The following is a 14,903-nucleotide window of genomic DNA, read 5'->3' as shown; positions in this document are numbered from 1 at the left end:
TAAAGCTGCTCGTTAACCGATCATCTCTTCCTTCTAGTTAATTTACAGCATCAAATAAACATGAATGAACATCAGAAGGAATGTTGTTTTAACTGCGGAAAGACGTCAGTAAACTCAAGTTCAAATGCACCAACGTTAATCTATAGAGCTGGTAAGTCCCGCCCCTTCCGTAAAACCCCCCTGGACCTCTATAGGTTGAAAAATCGTCAATGCAAGTGAATGGGAGAAAATAATTATTTTCTGGTCCCGTTTGAATTGTGCCATGAATGTGAACATATGTTGTCTGTGAATTTTTTATATAATCTTTCATGTTACGAGTTTGACAGTATATGGTATGATTCTTCGTCTAGCAGTTGTGGAAAAGACATAACGAGAAAGACTACATGTCGCCTATGTGACGTCACCCCATAAAGTTGACTTACCCGTGGTTTTCGCCAACCTCAACGATTTTGTCCTCTCCCTGAAATAAGGCGGTGAAGTGCACCAAAGACACAGCCATGTTTAGCGGGATCCGTGAGCTAGTGTCCGTGTGTGAGTGGTGGTGACGTTTCAAACGCGTCGAAAGCAGCGAAGAGTTGTAGTCCACAAAGTGCTCTCACACAAAGTCTACCCGTATCAAACTTCTACCCGCTAAATTGTAGCATTCTTCACACGAAAGATTATATAAAAAATTCACAGACAACATATGTTCACATTCATGGCACAATTCAAACGGGACCAGAAAATAATTATTTTCTCCCATTCACTTGCATTGACGATTTTTCAACCTAGAGGTCCAGGGGGATTAGCGGAAGGGGCGGGACTTACCAGCTCTATTAACTCTCCTGACTGCTTTGTCGGAAAAAAATGGTGGATTCAACGGATTGGTCAGATCGCCTGTCAATCAAACTCCCTGCGAAGGGTCAATTCCATGGAAAACAGCACAGACATCTGAAGGAAACTCTATCGCCCCCTTGAGTAGGGAGGTCTGTTACCGCCACAACAATCAGACCTCTAACTAATGCCAAAAGATCTGGTAACCATTGCAGTTTATTACAGTCAGTCAACCGCCCACAAGAGGAGACCAACATGCACAGCGACAAACTAGTTCTAATTTTTATATTTGTTTTTAACAATATACTATATATAAACTATATTTCAAAATATCATGTTGATAAATAGGTACCAGTGCTTTTTCAGCATGTTCTCTGTGTGAAGTGTGACTTACACACCAAAAATATACTTTCAAAGTCGCTTCTGTGATGCCACGGCACTTAAGTTTGCATATGAACGGTGCATCCAGTTATATTAAGGATATGCAAAACTATATATTTTCAAGTTAGTGGATTGCCTGATTGACTAGTTGAATAATTGCTCGTGAAAAGTGGAAGCCCTGTATGGTTAGGTTGGTTTATGGTTCACCTGACCCTGATCTGATGCGTTTCTTAGGGAGCGTTAACAAAAGAAGTGGGTAAATATATTAGGGCCCTATAAAATCCAATTTATTTTACCCGAAATTGCATTTTTTTTTCATGTTTAACTTGTCTGTCATGTTTTATACAAGTCCGAAAACCGGAATTGGGCTACTTTTACATTGTTGCCATGGGTTAAAGGTCGCTCCTTCATTTTTATGACTGAATTCTGCAATTCTGTCCATGTTTTACACATCGCAGAAATCACAGGCCCCCACAATATAATATACGTGGTATAGGACATGCAATATGATTAAACAGGAATCAAGAAAAGCATAAAAAAATGGAATATGGAATATTTTAACTGAAAAACAAAACTAAAAATGAAACGCTAACGTTGGGGCATGGATGAGGGTTTTGCAGTGTTAACTAACAAATAAAGCACAGCAAGCTTATTAAAGCACAAGTGCTAAAAATATCAAAGCTAAAAATATATAAGAAAAAATCTAGACCTCACTAATTGACTAGCTGAACATCCTGACCCATCACTAGTTAATATGGCCGGCACCAAAAATACACGTCGCAGATGCAGCGTGTGTGTGAAACAGGCCCTAGTGTGATTGTCTTAGAAATGAGCTCGGCTGAGTCGACCTGCTTACCTGAGTCAATGTGTTTCTATCAGTTCATTTCAATTAGACATTCCTGACACATCTCTCAGAGCTGAGGATAGCGTGAATGAGGGCTGAACAAGAGAGAGAGAGAGAGAGAGAGAGATGGGCACAGTAAGTGATGAATAGTTGATGAGATGCTCGCAGGCAGAGCAGAAAGGGGAAAGCTATTCTCTTTTACTCTCCCTCCCTCTCTTTTTCTCGTGTGCAGCCCCCCTCCCCCTTCAGTGCATCTGCTTTTCTCTTTCTACCACTCTCATTTGCTTACCTTCTTCCATCCCGTTCCACTCGTTTTTTCCGCAATAGCATCTCTTGCGCTCCCTTTCTCTCTTTCAGTAATAACTCCCCTCCTACTTTCCTACAGATGTGTAATATCAGGAGCATGCTGGCTATATAACACACGCACACACACACACACACACACACACACACACACACACACACATATATATATATTACATTTATTTCCATTTCATGTGGGCTCGGCTGAACTCATGGCATATTCATCTGAATGACAGTACGAGAAAGCTGGGCAGATGGAGAAACAGACAGATTCGCACATTGTCTTTAAAGGGATAGTTCACCCCAAAATTAAAATTCTGTCATTGATTACTCACCCTCATGTCGTTCCAAACCCGTAAGACTTTCATTCATCTTTGGAACACAAATGAAGATATTTTAAATTAAATCTGAGAGCTTTCTGTCGCTCCATAGACAGCTTCACAACTATCACTTTGACACTTTAAAAAGTTAATAAAAAGATCGTAAAACTAATCCAAATCAATTGGGTGGTTTAGTCCAAATTTTCTGAAGAGACTCGATCGTTTATATGATGAACATATTGAATATTGTTTTTATTCACATATAAACATCAACTCACATCAGTTGTGGTAAATGGAAGATCAATGTTTGCTTGACGTGCGAGAACCAATGAGGTTCATTCTCATGTAACACAGCACGTTTGAGCTTCAGCAAGAGGTTCTCACAAGAGGTTATTTGTTCTTGCGCATCAAGCAAATTCGGTTGAGCTTCCGTTTATGTTCACGGATCAATGTTTAAATGCGAATAAAAGCCTAAATTCAATCTGATCATATAAAGCGATCAAATCTGTTCAAAAAATTTGGACTAAACCGCTCAATTCATATGGATTAGCTTTACGATCTCTTTATGAACTTTTTCAAGAGTTGTGTAGCTGTCAATGGAGGGACAGAAAGCTCTCAGGTTTCATCAAAAATATCTGAAGAAAACGAAAGTCTCACGGGTTTGGAACGACATGAGGGTGAGTAATTAATGACAGAATTTTCATTTTTGGGTGAACTATCCCTTTAAAGCAAAAGGGCGATGTACAAAATACTAAAAAAAATTCATTTTTTTTTTTTTAAATGTGATTTTTAAAATTTTCAAATAAAATTTCTAATTTAAAGGTACTCTATTTTGTTTTACTGTACTAAAGCATAAAAATACCATTATATGTTTGCAGAGATTTAGGAAACATGTTAAGTTCACATACTTCTTTCTCTGAAAACATTGCTACAGCCCATCATTCTTCTTTGAAATGTGTTGGAATGTCTGTTTTTGTTTTGGACTGTGTGATCCCGCCCACTGCCAATTTACCCAATAGTACTTCGACACCCTTTGGTTGCCAGTTGGCAGAAAACACAGCGTATCCATCTTATTCCTGATGAGCTTACTGCGTTTTGAATTATGGGTGGCACTTCCGGTTTGGGGAACTTCCATTCAAAAAGGCTGAAACGAATCATTTCAAATCATAAGGTTGCCCTACAAATAAAGCTGATCCGTCAGTTTGACTGGATGAGCTGTCAATTTTCCTTCATGATTTATTTTCAGACATCATGAGAATAACATTATACTTGGTATTTTAACGTGGCATGTTATAACAAAGAATATCTATGGCAAGAGCTATTTTCAGTCGCTGTATTCTTTTCCTTATAATTATTTTCTTTTTTCCCTTTACAATCCGCTGTAAAAGTATGAAAAAGGACAACATATACTGCACATTTGTGGTCTGTTCTGCCAAATTTAATTTACGATATACTCCATTAATAATTCACTGGAATGCACAAAGAATCTCTCGTTATTCTCCTCAAATCCTCACGTCTCTTTCCAGGTTTGTTTTCACAGGTAAATGCAATTTATAATCTGACAAAATGACGGAAATCACTTTGAAATAGTATCACGTAATACTGAAGTTAATGAACATTTTTAATTAAGGCAACATAAGTTACATAATACAGATACTACTACAGTGACATTTAACCCGTCCGTTATTGCTGTGGAAAGACTCGCCCTTTTGGGGTTATTTGGTCTGTTGAAATACCTTGTTGATGCTTTTACACTTTTAATTTCCTAATGTCTGATGGACTTTGAGGGTGAGTAGATTAATCTCATCTCATTGTGACACTTTTTTAACGTATTGCATTCATAGAGCAAACCTTTTCACTGATTGTTTACAGCTTAACGGAAGTTACACCCATAATTCGCGCAAAGCATCATGGGGTGTAGGAATAAGGTGGATTGCAGCCATGGAAGCCAGCAAGCGTCAGAGATCGCAGTTTCAACACGAAAGCTCTATGACTAGAGGCATATTAAAACACAGATGCATTAGCTTACAGTGGGGATCGTCACTTTCCATTGTCAATTGCGCTCGTTCACGTTGCGTGTTCTCAATCTGGCAACCTGCACGAGTGTCGAGTCTGAGGAGGCGGGGGAAACAACTTTCTCCAATATTTTGAATTTGGTCTGCAGTACCCATTTCAACCACTAGCTCAATATTACATACTGCACCTTTAAAACATTGTATTATCAACACTAAAAGTTGCATTCAATTGTTAAAGCAAAAGAGTGATGTACAATGTACTAATCAAATCACATTTCTGTCGTGACAACTCTCTGAGTGTTTGGCTTGGTAATGGATATGACAATGTTGATATGTTTGGTCTTGGTGGAACAGATCTGCTACACTGCTGTGGGACTTGCTACTGCCAACACACACACGACACACTGCTGTGAGCAAGTAAGACATGCTGCTGCTGTACAGTATAGCGTACATGAATTACCCGTAGCAGATCTATACAGGTGGAGCTGGGGAAGGTGGAGGGTTTCTGAAAGCGCGCTGCACTTCTGCAGAAAATGCTGACCAAGTATTTGAAGGTTGAGCAGCGAGCTCATTGGCTACTGATACAGCAGGAACCAATCAGCTGTTCCCTATAGAGAATGATGTGATTGCAAGCAGATTGAGTTAACGACCTATCAGACTGTGCCATCTAGAGTTTCATGACAGAACTTTGTATACATTTTTCTCTCAAATTCTCATTTTGATAATATAATTTGCAATGAAAAGTGTTATTTTAAATGAGAACTATGCTAAATAAAAGCATTTCTGCATACTTATGGACCTCACTGTACCACGTGACCCAGGCACAAAGTTTAACATCATTCGGATATAATTTCCTTCCTCCATCCAGTACGAATTATTTAAAAATTTTTTGGCGTAGTCGCAAGTTAGCGCCCGTGCACCAAACTGAAGCCACTAGACTACCGAGGAGGTTTGTGAGTGTGCGTCAAGGGACTGAAGATAAACTAAGTGCTGTTCAATAATTCAGTGACTGGGTAAACTTCAACTGTCCTTCTGCAGCTTAAAGGACATTCGCTGTCTTTATAAGCTCCTTATGAAGCTCTATTGATCCTCTAATACAGCTTCATACACTATATACACGTCAGATTAAAAAGCACCATCTTCCTCTGTACGGGCTGGTCTCCCCCGGTGGGAGATTTGCCAGCATTACCATAATCTGACCAGGAGGTGGGGCTGTTCCTGTGACGCTGCCTCTGATGTTCTGCATGTCTTAATGGCTTCAGGGCTTGTGTAGGAATGTTCAAGAGACTGCAGTGAGGGAAAAGCAATAATGTTGCGAGTATAAACGAGCCGCTGTTTGCGATGTAATTTTAAAACAACGCGCAATCAATGCGTTCATTAATTTTTCCCATTTCGTATCTGAGCGCCTTTGATACAGGCTGCTTTTATCTGGCACGAACAGGCCAGCTCAACTGCTCTCGGCTTTCTGTTCTCGGTGTGTTTGAAAAAGCACATGGCGAAGTTACTGTGAAATATAAATCAGAGGCAAATGAGAGAAAAAGGAACACGGTCAGCTAAAACTCTGCACTCTGCAACCTGCATAATTCATACAAGCTCCAGATATCTTGCTCGCTCTTTCTCTCATCGCCACTGACACACAGATACACACACTCTTTCTCAATCCTGTTCCTCTCTTGCAAGCACATTCAAACTACCACAGACGGTGTCTCTCTCACTTTCTGCTGCAGAGTTCAAGGTATGGCCACTTTCATCAGTCACATTCAGTTCAGTCACATTGGATTAGATGTTCACTCATACCCTGTCTGTCTGTCTCTGTAGTCTCTCTGTTTCTACATCTGCCATGTCTTTCAGTCTCAGAGCTGGAGCGTGTTTCTGCGCACACCGGTCTCCATGGATCAAGACTGCTCTCATTTAATTTCTAACAAACAGCAAACAGTCAATCTGACACTTTTACACTGATTATTTCCCTAAATGCCAATATTTCCCAATTATTCTATTGTAAAGGTTCCTAATTTTGTTTAGTTTCCTACATTAGGTTTACATGCATCCAAGGTCAAAAAACACTTTATTTTCCCCATAATATACACTACAGCATCACCTCTTTTCTCACAGTGTCTGGAACAGTTCGGTCAAGGTCTCTCTAAACCCCTCCTATCCGAGAGCTTCCCCTGCTCTGATTGGTCCGATGGCCCAGTCTGTTGTGATTGGTCTACCTATGCAGCGCAAATCGGAAACCAAAAGCCCGTTACACAGAGTGATACGAACAGTAACAATGACTTTGGTTTTACTGTATTAATTCGAGCTAATCGTCCTCATCAGTGTTTTCTCAACATGTCACGAAGCAAACTCTTCCAGTCCTCAGCTACATCTACAGTGTTTGAGGGTCTATATAGACGTTCACAGGCAGCCAATGAAGACCATAGGCTGGAATTAGGCAAATTTTTTACAAAACTATGAACGGTTTGTGCAGAAAGCAAGACTGTTATTACTGATGACTCTTTTCAGGCAGTTCAGAATCGGTTCTTTCTTTAGGGAGACAATAACTTCATTTATCGTGTACTTTGGTCTTTGAAATTTCACAAACTGCTATATTACACTCTACATGAAAGGTAATATCCGAAAAAGCATAATAGCAGAATCAGTCCCTGTGATGCTTTAAATGGGTAAATCCTCTCGAAATCATCTGTCCTACCTCACATACAGTATTTCTGTATTTTTGCTCCCTGACACTTCTGTCCTCTCTTTTACTTCCCCCAAACTTTGTAGAGCAAACAAAAGCCATTTTCCAATCATTCACGAGTCAACTCATTCATATCGGCACAGTGACACATAAAGTGAGGCAATTTCAACAGCTTGGGTATCATTTCCTCAGCAAAGAATTTATATTTATATATATACAGTGCTATGCATAAGTTTAGACACCCATGCTAAAGTTGACTAAAAAGAGGAATAAAAAATCATCTTTTGGAAATTGAACTTAATGCCTCAATTAAAAAAATTAGGAAAAATCCAACCTTTAAGGACACCAATTTTCTTTGTGAATGAATAATGTATCATAAATAAATAAATGTTCTTCCTTAAAATACAGGGTGCATAAGTTTGGGCACCCCTATGTTAAATTCCCATAGAGGCAGGCAGATTTTTATTTTTAAAGGCCAGTTACTTCATTGATCCAGGATACTATGCATCCTGATAAAGTTCCCTTGGCCTTTGGAATTAAAATAGCCCCACATCATCACATAGCCTTCACCATACCTAGAGATTGGCATGGGGTACTTTCCATAAGATCATCTCTCAATGCAAATCAAACCAGCTATTAGGCTAACTGAAATAAAACCATGCCAATCTCTAGGTATGGTGAAGGCTATGTGATGATGTGCGGCTATTTTAATTCCAAAGGCCAAGGGAACTTTATCAGGATGCATAGTATCCTGGATCAATGAAGTAACTGGCCTTTAAAAATAAAAATCTGCCTGCCTCTATGGGAATTTAACATAGGGGTGTCCAAACTTATGCACCCTGTATTTTAAGGAAGAACATTTATTTATTTACGATACATTATTCATTCACAAAGAAAATTGGTGTCCTTAAAGGTTGGAGTTTTCCTAATTTTTTTAATTAAGGCATTAAATTCAATTTCCAAAAGATGATTTTTTATTCCTCTTTTTAGTCAACTTTAGCATGGGTGTCTAAACTTATGCATAGCACTGTATATGCCTATTATCATTCTAAAAATAAATAAGATCTATACCAAATAATATTGAAAAATATTGTATATTTAGATCTGATTATTTTAAATAAACTATAAGTACCATGGTGATTTATGTGTATTCATTTTTAAGCTGATTTTCCTAAAACCTGCTTAAATTATGTTAAGATTTTTCAAATAATGTTTATATTTTTATATTTGCATGTGCATTATATGTACAATATTTGACATGTTTATGCAGTCTACATTGGTTTTACCCAGCATTGGTTAAGTTACTCTAAAAAAGTAATGAATTACTAATTACATCTTCAACAGTGATATTAGCTACTGTACTAATTACTCTCCCTAAAAATATTACTTTCTAAATCCCATATCAACATCGAATCAACCAGTTGAACAATACAAGGGCAGACATAAAACGACATAATTCTTTCAAATAAATAATATAAAATGGCATAAATTATTCTTGATCCGACATACATTTTATCATTAGATGTTAAATCCACAATTTTTTTTTATATAGAATTGTTCTATACAGTATTTAATAAACAAACAAATAAATCCCAAATAATCTAATCCAATGCAGCACAAACAGTAATTGGACAATGTGCGTTAACATAAACTATCATGCCAATAACGCTGCTATTATATCTAAATATTCATTCTTATCCACAGATATATGAAATGCCTTAAATATTCTATTTAAGAGATTCTTGCCTGTTTCCTAAAACTCACCCAGGGCTGTCTGGAAAGAACAGGACAGGAAGACACAGAAATTCCTTGTAATATAATTTTAGTGTAATATTATTACTAATTTAATAATATGCCATTAGACTAAAAGAACAGACACACATGAATTAAAGAGAGAGAGAGAACACTTAAGGCTCTGTCTCTAGACGATGGAGTTCTTCCAACAACAAAAAAAGTCATAATTTGTGCATATATGTCAACTGGAGTGGAAATCACAATGAAAAAGTAAAACCACAAGGCTAATATCTCAAACAAATCTACCAATCGGGTGCCATGCAAAACACTTCATTTCAACCACACCTACTCTGAAGGTCGCTTGACAACCATATGAACAAGTCAAGTTACAAGCAATTTTAAGAAATAAATCATATCTCCGCATTAAAACGGCACTATTATTTCAAAGTCACACTCTGTTCTTAAAACACGCTGAGTCGATGCTCATTTCTAATTCATAAAATGTAAATAGAAAGCATCAATAAATTAAGTCATGTTAAATAAAACATTCACCAATATGTCAGATTATAATAGTGCAGAAGTGTGAAGCCAGAGCTTATCTGCATTTGAATGGGAATCCCTTTCTGTAGGGGCCTTGCCTCTGCCACCTGATCCCGTAACCAACCACATCCAGCAGATTCCCCATCACGTGGTGCTCCATGCCAACCAAACTCTAACTGATATGCTGCCATCCGCATTATTTCACACACATTTCTGTCTGATGCTTCTCACCATACATAAACTTGCAACATCTCTGGGAAGGTTAGAAGCCTGCATGAATCACGGCACATCATGCTGCATTCTGTGAAATCACGTGTTTCAGATGAACATGGGCGACTCTTAGCCTGAAGATTCATGTACATTGCTTCATATTGATTGAACTCCGTAGCCTGAGAGTACAGAATAATTGGTAATTTAATGCATGTCAATCTGATGGTTGTGGCAAACCGCTTTAACATTTATTCCTTTAAACTAATATTATGGATTTTTATGTTTCTATTATTTCCAAAAGTGACTCGATATATCACAAGTAAAACATGCAATTACAACTAACAAGACAATAAGCTAGTAATTGTAACTAGTAATATTTTTTTCTTTCTTAAAGTTTTTTCTTGAAGTTTTTGCATGCAGATTTTTAAAGCAAATTTTCACCTGGAATTACGTAAACTCCACTTACCTAAATTAAGTCAAATTAACAAAGAAAATAAGTAACTTTAACTTGGCCAGTAAAAGGTTGATAGGTAGTCATTTCTACTTAGTTGAAGTTTCCTTCACAATACTTTTTACTCAAACAATATAACACTGAATTTAACCATGCTTTTAAAGTGAATGCTTTACTAAGTAACATTTAAGTAAATAATAAAATAGATATAGACACCATACCAACATACCCACCCAAACACAGAGACCTCAATACACAATGACGGTAACATTCAATGGATCGTTTTTGAGTAGAAAATGAACTCCAGATGTCATAAAATGGCAAGTTACTAAACCTAACAAGGAAAGCAATAATAAAACAGTGTAAATACAGCTGGAAAAAAAATCAACCTTATTAATTATTCAAGCCCTAGTGCATGATGGGAACACCCATCATGAAAAGTTGAGTAGGTTTTACTTAATTTTATAACATTGATATTTACACTTTAATTGCTACAAGCTTGAATTGAGTACTAATATAGAATTTACTCTTTAAAATACTTGCCTGAACTAACTTTTTCATGAAGAAATGACTTTTTTCTGTAGTATTTAGGCTGCTTCACCACATAATCATTTTTATCAGTGTACAGCTAGAATAGGTATAGAGACAAATGGAATACATACTTGGAAGTGAACACTAAACCACAGATCCTCTTAGAAAACAATAGTAAGTTACTTGCATGAAGCAAACCTCTAATTGAATAGATACTGGTCAAAATCACTTCTGTTTAGCATCTAATGAAGGAGTGAACCTGAAAAAGGTATTATAGTCACTAATTAGTTCTCACTGGTTTAAAGGAATAAGCGGCTTGCCACAGATGTGGTCAATGCTTCCCCCTCTCTCTCTCTCTCTCTCGTGTGCTTGTGTGTGTGTGTGTGTACTGGTGGTGTACACCTAAATGTTTTTAACGGTGATTAGAACAATACTGCAGAGACGCCCAAACACACAAGCGACCCATCTTCCCGTTCTCCTCTAGAGCAAAACGCATCATTGTGAATGTGCTGCTCTATCTGTTAACAATGAAGAGCCCCGTCCATCTGCCACCAGTCACAGTCACAGTGAATAAACTTACCGCAGTCTTCACACAATATGCTCTCCACATCTTTCTTGAGGGTCTTCTCGGTGCTGTCCAGAGGAGCAAACGACGCTTTGAATACTAAAGGCTCCTCCGTGGGGTCCATGAAAAAGATATATCTGTGGTGCTTCTCCACCGCCACGCAAGGAGCCTCGGAGCCGAATTCCCCGACGGTGACGAGCTGCTCGCGCTCCAGCCCGCCGCTGTTCACCGGCCACACGTCCAGCACCTTGACATTCACACTGTAGGGCTCCACGGAGACGTTCTCGGGCAGCGAGCTCACCTCGCCTTCGATCACCACGGCCGATCGGTAAGCCTGGTCCTGCAGCGAATCCAAACTCGGGGCGTAGCAGGCGAAGGAGACCCCGATGACGAGCATGGAGAAATGCACCGGATCAAGCCTCCTCATGCCGTCTGCTGTGGCTCAGGGGCGGCCGGCGGCGCTGCTGCAGTGCTCTCGGGGCAGAAGGTGCTGGGGGACTGAGTGCGAATGGGCTTGCGCAAGTGTCCATGCCATCTGCGTGTGCTGCTTTCCCCATGCACTTGGTGACAGGGAAACACCAGCCGCTGAGGAACCGTTATCAGCCCCGGTCACTGCTGGGCTGCTGCATTCTCCTTCAACGCACAATCCCCAAACTCAATAAGCATGCATGCATAAATGACGCTCCTTTGCAGCAAGACGCTCCTCTCGCACACACTCCCTCTTTCTCTCTTTCGCTCTCTCTCTCTCAATCTATGTATCTATCCAGCCAATGTCATCGTCGAGACGCCTCGCTCGTGCACACAAAAGCGGGGATGCGAGCGAAAAGGGTCCAGAAATGCGCTCCGCCGTGCAAAACGACGCGCAGCACGCGCTGCTGTACGGCTGGGCGATGCAACAAGCGCGCGCCCTCCGCTTTTACGTGAGCAGATCTCAGCCGTCTGCTGAAAGTTCTGGCGCAAATGCACTAATGGCACGGGAGCGAGCGAGCGAGCCGGCCGGCCAGCCGTAGAAAGAAATCCCTCGAAAGCAGCCTGCCGGCGTCGCGTCGTTGCGCGAAGTAAAATGGCAGAGAAAGATTTGTGTTTATACGCCGCGCGACATCAACTAATAGAGAAACGGCAGACGGGCCACCGCGCCAGACCGCTGACGCGATGACTAACGCTGCGAAAAGCAGCTGAAAATGCAATCGATGCCTGGTGAAAAGTGCGTTTGCCGTGATTTTCTACTCAAGAACAATCCGCATTCAGGTCACATTCACCATTTTGCCCCAAAAAGCGATCCGCCACGCGCCAAGAAGACAGATACACAGCAAACCACCGAGCATCCTATCAGCCATATTTACCCCGGCAACAGGTCCTGCGGGTATTTGCCATGTACCGAGGGCTCTAGAATAATGAGAGGAGGGGACCGGTCATTGCGCCGTCGTGACAACAAGTCAGACTAAATGAACGGAATGATTCGCAACAGTCTAGAGGATTGTTTTGTGCACGGTTTTGGACTGGGTTTTAACTTGAACATTAGGGTTACATCATGCGTAAATGCGTCGCGAGAGAACGAATGTGCCATTGCCGTCCTGTCCTGAGGCTGCTGTAGGGCGACATCTGCAGTCGCAGCGCGAGTGTGTAATGCAATCGAGAAACGCGCTGCGAACACCTGCCTCGCTTCAGACGCACGTCAATGTTCTTATAACATTTGCTTTACTGGGGCAAAGACAAATGAGAATGTTCGAGATGATAAAAATGTACTTTATAACACATGTAATCTTTGTGTTCATTTTGGATAATAAAAAAACCCATATGGGGCCTATGTAATTTTCTCGGAAAATAAAATAAAAATAGCCTACATTTATTAAAATTAAATGAAAAGGTAGGCCTATATCAATCAATTAAAATGTGTTTTTATTATTAATATTTTTCAATATTTATTTGTAATATTTGTGAGCCATTAAAGGGTTAGATCATCCAAAAATATATATCCCATAATTTACTCACCCTCAAGTCATCCCAGGTGTATATGACTTTCCAAAAGCTAAGGTACCATTCACTCCCATTATAAATCTTGGATAAGCCAGGATATTATGTAATATAACTCTGATTGTGTTCGGCTGAAAGAGAAGTCCAAAAAAAGGTCATCTATCCATCCATCATAAAAGTAATCCATACGGCTCCAGTGGGTTAATAAATGTCTTCTGAAGCGAAGCGATGCATTTTTGTAAGAAAGATTTCCATATTTAACTATAATCACTGGCTTCCGGTAACGACCATACGCGAATGACCTCTGACCCGACACATGATGTATTGATGAGCGCGGAAGCACAGAGGATAGAGCAAAACAAAACACCGGTCACGAATTAGAAGTTAGTTTTTATTAGAAGAAATAAAAAATAAAAAGACAGAACTCTTCCTCTTCCGCCGGAACTAGACTCGCTTATGGCCGTTACCGGAAGCCAGTGATTATAGTTTATAAAGTTATAAATATGGGTATTTTTCTTACAAAAATGCATTGCATCGCTTCACTATAGAAGACATGTATTAACCCACTGCCTTATGGATTACTTTTATGATAGATAGATGACCTTTTTTGGGCTTCAAAATCTCTATTCACTCCCATTATAAAGCTGGAAAGAGACAGGATATTTTTTAAATATAACTCTGATTGTGTTAGTGTTCGTCTGAAAGAAGAAAGTCATAAACTCCTAGTATGGCTTGAGAGGGAGTAAATTATGGGATCATTTTAATTTTGGGGTGAACTATTCCTTTAAAATAAAGAACTACTTGAGCTGAACAAAACGAGCCTTTTCCAACAACAAAAGAGGTCAAAATAACTGTCCAGAAATTGTAATATATGGAAATTAAAAAAATGAAGTCAATCATTTTTTATAGGTTATTTGAAAATTTTTGTCTGCCAAACTTTCAGAATCCATTATTTTTATGGGACAAAACCATAAAACATCATATAACCTTGTATAATATGTTTGAAATCAATGCTATTTATAAAATAAAAGTGGAATAAACGATTTTAAAATGTATGCCACTGACATGAATACTCGTCACATGTGTTTTCAACTAGATTTTTCTGTTATTCCTTGTCTAAAGTAAATGAAAGATACATTTCTTCTCATTTTCTACACTTACCCAAGAAGCATTAATGAGCAACAACCTGAGAACTCATTCACTCATTCATAAAGCCCACTGTCGCTGTCCGTGGTGCTGAACGGTAAATAGCTGTGCCTATGATTCCATATCACTACTATTTCTAAGTCCTGTCATTTTCCCTGTGATTATGCCATCTTAAAATGTATTTGTTTAAAACTGTATTTTGAATGGTCATATTTTTATAATAATTAATTATGCATTACATGGCCTACTAATAATGCAACAAGATATACAAAAAAATAAAAATGCATGATGGTATCTAACAGCAATAAAACACCAACATGCTGATTATTATTAATTATTTATTATTAGCCTATTCTTTATCACTCTCGCACACATACTTATTAAACGAACGCACAC

General features: G+C 39.0%; 1 protein-coding gene across 3 annotated transcripts in view; it reads right to left on the bottom strand.

Annotated features, from left to right (window-relative positions):
• nrg2b (neuregulin 2b) overlaps positions 1–12,716 on the bottom strand; it is a 70,305-nt gene extending 57,589 nt beyond the window's left edge. For all 3 annotated transcript variants that reach the window (XM_079892645.1, XM_079892646.1, XM_079892647.1), the window contains exon 1: positions 11,403–12,716. In XM_079892645.1, coding sequence (XP_079748771.1) covers positions 11,403–11,814 — 412 coding nt within the window. In that variant the 5' untranslated portion in view covers positions 11,815–12,716. The remainder of the gene's footprint in view (positions 1–11,402) is intronic.
• Positions 12,717–14,903: the final 2,187 nt, after the last annotated feature.

Source organism: Squalius cephalus (assembly GCF_949319135.1).
Source record: "Squalius cephalus genome assembly, chromosome: 14".
Lineage (NCBI taxonomy): Eukaryota > Metazoa > Chordata > Actinopteri > Cypriniformes > Leuciscidae > Squalius > Squalius cephalus.
Note: the sequence above shows the minus strand (reverse complement) of the source record. Positions and strands in the feature narration are given on the sequence as shown.